Source organism: Hemitrygon akajei, chromosome 24, assembly GCF_048418815.1.
Source record: "Hemitrygon akajei chromosome 24, sHemAka1.3, whole genome shotgun sequence".
Taxonomy (NCBI): Eukaryota; Metazoa; Chordata; class Chondrichthyes; order Myliobatiformes; family Dasyatidae; genus Hemitrygon; species Hemitrygon akajei.
The window spans coordinates 58,342,815-58,350,734 of NC_133147.1; the positions used below are offsets into that span (position 1 = coordinate 58,342,815).

General features: G+C 42.0%; 1 protein-coding gene across 1 annotated transcript; it reads left to right on the plus strand.

The window, feature by feature from the left end:
- The first annotated feature begins 2,980 nt into the window (after positions 1-2,980).
- On the plus strand, positions 2,981-3,984 carry LOC140716082 (histone H2AX). The gene has a single exon (XM_073028776.1). The coding sequence runs from the start codon at positions 3,106-3,108 to the stop codon at positions 3,484-3,486; it is 381 nt and encodes a 126-aa protein (XP_072884877.1). The 5' UTR covers positions 2,981-3,105; the 3' UTR covers positions 3,487-3,984.
- The last annotated feature ends 3,936 nt before the right edge of the window (positions 3,985-7,920 follow it).

Below are 7,920 nucleotides of genomic sequence, written 5' to 3' on the forward strand. Positions count from 1 at the left end.
AAAATTTGCAAGGCTGTTGCCAGGTCCTGAGGACTTAGTTATAGGGAAAGATTAAATAGGTTAGGAATTAGTTTTGATTAAGGTAAACAAAATTATAGATAGGGTAAATGCAAGCAGGTTTTTTCCAATGAAGTTGGGTGAGACTCGATCATGGGTTGAGGGTGAAAGGTGAACTGTTTAAGAGAAACCTGAGGGGGAACTTCTTCTTTCAGATAGTGGTAAGAGTGTGAAATGAGTTCCAGTTGGCGATTTGGGTTCGATTTCAGCATTTAAGAGAAATTTGGATTAGGACATAAATGGAAAGTGTATGGAGGGCTATGATCTAGGTAAAGGTCAATGGGACTAGGTAGTTTATGGTTTGGCACAGACTAGATGGGCCAAAGGGCCTGTTTCTGTGGTGTAATGCTCTATGACTCTATTGATACTGTTTGATTTTACTGTCACATTTAACCAGACAGTGAAAATCTGGTCTTGCATACTATTTATAGAGATCAGCTACAGTTCATTGAAGTAGAACAATAACAGAATGCAGAATAAAGTGCAACATCCACAGACAGAGAGAACTGCAAGTGAACAGTGAAGGCAAGATCATAACAAGGTAGATTGTGAGGCCAGGTGTCCATCTTATTCTTTAAGAGTCCAATAACAGTGGGATAGAAGCTGTCCTTGAGCTGGTTTGGTGGGACATGCTTTCTTCTGCCTGATGAGAGCGGAGAGAAGAGAGAATGTCCAAGGTGGGTGAACACTTGGATTATGCTGGCTGCTTTACTCAGGCAGCAAGAAGTATAAATAGTGTCCGTGGAGGGGAGGTTGGCTTCCATGATGTTCTGAGCTGTGTCCACAACTGTCTGTGGTTTCTTGCGGTCATGGGCAGAGCAGTGTCATACCAAGCCATGATGAATCCAGGTAGGATGCATTCTGTGGTGCATCAATAAAAATTGGTAAGAGTCAATGGGTTCATGCCAAATTTCTTAAGCTTCTTGCTGAGGTAGTGCGTTTTCTTCGTCATGATGTCTATGTGCTTGGACCAGGATGATGTTCACACCTAAGCACTTGAAGCTGACAACCCTCTCAACTATAATATAATTGATGTATACAGTACTGAGTCAATGACACAATTTGTTTTCCTTTGCACATTGGTTCTTTGTCAGTCTTTGTTATGTTCAGTTACAATAAATTCTAAATAAATGCTATTGTTGCAATGAAGGCGTTCAATCCCGGGGGTCCAGAATCTGGTGATGAGTTTACTTGGAATTATAATTTTGGAAGTACAGTATTATAATATTCAACAACTGTTATTACACCTCAACCCTCAGACTCCTGAATCAGTATGGATAACTTCACTCGCCTCAACATTGAAGTGATTCCACAACCTATGTAGAGACTTTCAGGTGTCTGGAACTCACATTATCAATATTTATTACTTATTTACTATTACCATTATTTTGATTTTTTGTTTCTTTTTGCATTTGTAAATTTTTTTTGTCCTTTACACTTTGGTTGCTTCTCTGTCTTTGTAATGAATTAGATTCAGAATCAGAACCAGGTTTATTATCACCGACATGTGACGTGAAATTTGTTAACTTAGCAGCAGCAGTTCAATGCAATACATAATGTAGCAGAGAGAGAGAAAAAAATAATAAATAAAATAAAACATAATAATAAATAAACAAGTAAATAAATTATGTATATTGAATAGATTATTAAAATATGCAAAAACAGAAGTACTGTATATTAAAAAATTGAGGTAGTGTCCAAAGCTTCAAAGTCCATTCAGGAATTGGATTGCAGAGGGGAAGAAGCTGTTCCTGCATCGCTGAGTGTGTGCCTTCAGGCTTCTGTATCTCCTACCTGATGGTAACAGCGAGATTTTATTGTGTTTCTTTGTAGCTACAGTGGATGCCCACAAGAAAATGAATCACAGGGTAGAATATAGTGACATATATTACACACACATGCGCACACACACACACACACACATATATATATACTTTGATAATAACTTTTACATTGAACTTTGACTCTGCATTTTGTTAGACCTACCCTGGTATGTCCTCCCACAGTGCAACACTGTGAACTGCAAGTGAACTGTGCAAGTCCTGCCCTGGTTGGTCGGAAAGGCATTGCCTAACTGTCCATGTTGATCAATTTAGAGATAAAGAGTCCTACAGCATAGATTAGGCCCTTCACTGGACCCAGACCATATCCCTCCAAACCCTTTGATGGACTGTTCATATATGGACTATCAATTGAGTGTGGACTACTGATAGCATTAAATACGGAATATGAATGGAATCCCGCTGTATCTGCAGAATGTTCGGTGCTCCATTAAGGGCACTAGCCACCCCAGCATTGCGAACAACTTCAAAAGGCAATGCATCCATCATTAAGGACTTCCACTACCTAGGACATGCCCTCTTCTCAATGCTACCATCAAGGAGGAGGCACAGGAGCTTGACGACACTCAGTTTATTCAGAAGCAGCTTCTTCCATTCCGCCGCCAGATTTTATGAATGGAAAGGGAACGACAGGCTGCCTCAACATACTCTTTTATTTTCGCGTACTTTTTGCACTACTTATTTAATCACACACACATATAATTTTATATATTATAATTATAAATATTTTCTCTTGTAAGCTGCGTTTTAATTATATATTGCGTTTTGCTGCAGCCTTAAACTATTATATTACACGACATATGCCGGTAATATTATCCTGAAGAAGGGTCTCGGCCCCAAACGCAAACGTCCGCTGTTTGTTACTTTGCCGTGTGACCTGCTGAATGCCTCCACCATCTTGTGTGTGTTAGTGACAGTGATATTAAACCTGATCCTGATTCGGAGGCGAAGTGCTCCTCGAGCAATTCATTCCCTTCCCACTAAGTTGTTTATTTCGCTCGCCCTGCTGATGATTGGCAGGCAAAGACGCGACCTGATTGGCCGAGGTATAGCAGGCCAATGGGATTGGCTAGCGACCTGTCAATCATCCGCCGGGACAACCACATTCCTTGCAGAAGCTTTGGGGAGGAGAGCAAGCGGATTTCCTCATTCTTTGTGGAGAAGGTTTTTTAAATATTTAACCCCCTCGATTAATCTCGGAGGCGAAATGTCTGGGCGAGGAAAGACCGGTGGTAAAGCTCGGGCCAAGGCCAAGTCTCGTTCCTCTCGGGCCGGGCTGCAGTTCCCGGTGGGCCGTGTCCACAGGCTGCTGAGGAAGGGCAACTACGCCGAGCGGGTAGGCGCCGGGGCTCCGGTCTATCTGGCTGCTGTGCTCGAGTACCTGACGGCTGAGATCCTGGAGTTGGCCGGCAACGCAGCCCGGGATAATAAGAAGACCCGCATCATCCCCAGGCACCTGCAGCTGGCTGTCCGCAACGACGAGGAACTCAACAAGCTGCTGGGAGGGGTGACTATCGCTCAGGGCGGGGTGCTGCCGAACATCCAGGCCGTGCTGTTGCCCAAGAAGACCGGCGGAGCCAGCAAGTGAAGTGACCTGATCTGAACCACCTCCCCCTCCCCCCACCCACGAACCTCTCCACCCCACCACCCTACCCTCCAAAGAATAGGAGAGAGAAAACACACACAAACAAAAAAAGGCTCTTTTCAGAGCCGCCCACGGTATCTGTTTGCAAAGGTTGGGTACAAAGGACTGTGCTGATTTAAAGAGCGAACATTGCAAAAGACAAACAAAACCGGCTGTTCTCGCAGCGGGCGGTGAGTTTTTTTTTCGCGATCTACTAATATTTTTCCCGGAGGCTCGGTCGCCGGGGTTCATTCCGAAACAAGAAGACATCAATAGACATTTCTGGACATTTCAATGGTTTGTTGGCGAAGGGTGGAGGGGTGGAGGAGAAAACACCGAGGAAAATGGCGCCGAGGTAATCTGATTGAATGGCGAAACCGGCCTGGACAAAGCCACACTGTTGTTCCCTTGTAGATTTTACTCTGGTCTTGAAATAAATTTGAATCTGATGTGGGCTTTTAATCGCCGTCCTGTCGCTTCTTTTTTTGGTCCTGCTAATTCGCTGTACGGCTTTTTTTTTCCCTTGTTGAAGACGAATTTAACATTAACGTTGAATAGTTTGTGAGAGGCTTTAAACAGAATTCCGGTTCGGACATTTGTCCCCTCTCGTTTCCCTCTGCCCGGGAACCCTCCGACGCCACCGCTCCGTTCCCTTGCAGGATGGATCTGAGAATGGGTATTGGGTCTAGGCAAGCGACCGTTCGGCCCGTCGACCAGCTCTGGCAAAAAGAAATCGGGATCAGAATTCCATGTGACAGAATCATGTTTATTGTCACTGCCGTTTGTCGTGAATTCTGGCTTCGGGGCAGCACTATAGTGCAAAAGCATTAAAGTTATTGTAAATTAGAAAACTAAAAATGTAAACGACAGATACTGAGGTAGTGAATCAGAATTAGCTTTGGTATCATCGGCATATGTCGTGAAATTTGATATTTTATGGTATGAATACATTGCAAAACGTAAATATAATTTAAGTAGGTAGTGCAAAAAGAGAAAAAATAGTGACATAGTGTTCATGAGTTTACTGTCCATTCAAAAAATCTGATGGAGGGGGAAAGGCCGTTCTAAAATAATTGAATGCGGGCGTTCATGCTCCTGTAGCTTCTCCCTGATGGTGTTATCAAACAGAGGGCATGTCCCGCATGGTGAGGGTACTCAGTGATGCATGCTGCCTTTTAGAGTTACTGTCTTGTGAAGATTTACTTGATGGTGGAGGGGGGGGGGGGGGCAATTTGGAATCAGTTTTAATAATCACTGGCATATGTCGTGATTTTTTTTTTTTGTTTTGCTGCATCAGTGCATTGCAAATCCTAAACTTAAAAACAAAGTTATAATAAGATTTTGTATTACTGTGCAAAAGTCCTAGGCACATGTATATCACTAGAATGCCTAAGAATTGCATTGTGCTGTAATTTTTCAACGTGGAGTGAAGAGCACGTTTGTAAATCTGGGAGCAAAGGATGTTGGGAATGGCAATGGTGGAGTACCACAGTAACAGTGTGGGGCAGGTGGCAGAGAAGTTGTGCCAGGGGTGGGGGAGTGGCATGGGTGCAGACACACAGCTCTAAGACACCAGGCAAGGGCATTTGATTCCAAACAATTGGTTTTGGATTCCCCTCTCCCTGCCCCCTTCCCACTGTCAGACCACAATAGCGAACCATATTGGGATCAAGTTTATCATCACTCACATATGTCATGAAATTTGTTTCTTTATTTACAGCAGTAGTGCAATACAATACAGAAAATTACAGTACCTTGCAAAAGTCTTTTTACACTTGTTCACTGTATACACACACATACATGTACAAAAAATAATGAGGTAGTGTACATGGGTTTATTGTCCATTCAGTGGTAGAGGGGAAAAGGTTGCTTCTGAATCATTGAGTGTGTGTCTTCAGGCTCCTGTAACTACTCCCTGATGGTAGCATTAAGAGTAGGGCATGTCCTGGGTGATGGGGTCCTTAGTGATGGATACCTTTTTGAGGCATCGATCCTAGAAAATCTCCAGGATATTCCAGAGGCAAGTGCCCATGATGGGGCTGACTGAGTTTACAGCTTATTTCAATCCTGTGCATTCCTCCTGCCCCTCCAACCAGATGGCAATGCAGCCAGTTAGAATGCTCTCTACAGTACCTCTTTTGAAATTTGTGAGTTGGTACACTATGGTATAGCACCAGCCCTTTGGCTTTTGAGGTTTTGTTGACTTTTTATCTTATTCTAAGATCAATCTTGCCCTTCTCTCCTACAGGACCTCCATTTTTCAATCATCTATATGTCTATCTAAGAGCCTCTTAAGAAATACCTAATATATCTGCCTCTACCACTACCCATGTCAGCACATTGCATTCACCCACCACTCTAGTGTGGGGGTGAAAAACTTAACCTTGCCCCCATGCTTACATTAAAATCACCGTAAAAATTATACCCTTTTGTATAACCCTGGGGTAAAGTCTCTGGCTATCCACTTGATTTATGCTTATCTTTTTACACCTCTGTCAAGTCAACTTTTATCCTTCATTACAAAGAGAAAAGCCCTAGCTCGCTCAAACTATAAGATGTGCCAACCTTTTAACCTACTCTTAGAATCGATCTCACCCTTCACTCCTACATAGCCTCAATTTTTCTGTTACCCATGTGCCTATTTAAGAGTTTCTCAAATGTCCTTAATGCATCTTCCCCTACTCCCACCTCTGCCAGGATGTTTCACTCAACCACTGCTTTCTATATATTTAAAAAAATAAATAATTTTACCTGTTCTACATCAGTGTACACTGTAATACTTTCATTCAAAGTCAAAATTTATTGTCTTGAGTACACAAGTGTACTCATATATAACCCTAAAATTCTATTCCCAGGCATACTTCACAAATCTATAGAACAGTAACTGAACATCAAGAACTATAAACTGTAAATTATGCATTTTCAGGTATAAATAAATAGCAATAAATAATGAGCGTGAAATAACAAAATAACAGAGTCCTTAAGTGAGTATAGCTATCTCCTTTTGTTCAAAAGCCTGATGGTTGAGGGGAGGTAACTGTTCTTGAATATGGAGGTGTGAGTCCTGTGGCACCTATACCTTCCATCTGATGGCAGCAGTGAGAAAAGAGCATAGCCTGGGTTGTGAGGATCTAAGATAATGGATGCTGCTTTTCTAGGGCAATGTTTCATGTAGGTATGCTCAATGGTTGGGAGGATTTTCCTCATGATGTATGGACTGAATCAACTCCATTTTTACACTTAAAGGCATTGGTGTACCTATGCCAGAATCAGGTTTATTATCACCGGTATGTGTCATGAAATTTGTTATCTTAGCAGCAGCAGTAAAATGCAATGCATGATAATATAGAAAGAAAAAAATAAAATAAAGTTAATAAGTAAATCAATTATAGTAAGTGTATATATGTATATTAGATTGAAATAGTGCAAACATAGAAATAATATATTTTTTAAAGTGGGGTAGTGGTCATGGGTTCAATGTCCATTTAGGAATCATATGGCAGAGGGGAAGAAGTTGTTCCTGAATTGTTGAATGTGTGCTGTCAGGCTTCATACCTCCTTCCTGATGGCAACACTGAGAAAAGGGCATGCCCTGGGTAATAGAACTCCTTAATAATAGGAACGTTTCTGAGATACAGTTCCTTGAAGATGTCTTTGATACAACCAGGCTGTAATGCAGCCAGTCAGCAGACTTTTCACCCCACATTCATGGAAGTTTGTCAAAGTTTTCAATGTCTTGTCGAACCTCCGCAGACCCCTGAGGAAGTAGAGGCGCTGCTATATGAACAATATGCAAGACAAGCTTTTCACTGTACCTTGGTATATGTGACAAAAATAAATCAATTGCAAAACTACCTTGACAAGGTAATAGAGTTACAGAAGCAGACCCTTCAGCCCATCTAGTACATACTGAACTATTTAAACATTGATGTGCTCAGGACTATAGCACTTTATACCCCTACCATCCATGTACATTTCCAAACTTTTCTTAAACATTGAAATTGAACTTGCAAATCATTCCATGCTTTCATGGCCCTCTGATTGAAGAAGTTTCCCCTCATGTTCCCTAATGTTCCAGCTTCATAAAACCCTGTTTTGGACCACACAGAATGTTGTTTTCAGTTCTGGTTGCCTCATTACAGGAAGGGTGGGAGATTTAGAGAGGGTGCAGAGGAGATGTACCAGGATGCTGCCCAGATTAAAGAGCATGACTTATGAAGGTAGGTTGAGCGAGCTAGGGCTTTTCTCTTCACAGCGAAGGGAGATTAGTGGTGATGATAGATGTGCACAAGATGATAAGAGGTTTAGAATGAGTGGAGAGCAACAAACTTTCTCCCAGGGTTATACAAAGGAGCATAATTTCACGGTGACTAGAGGTAAGTATAAGAAGGAAGTTGG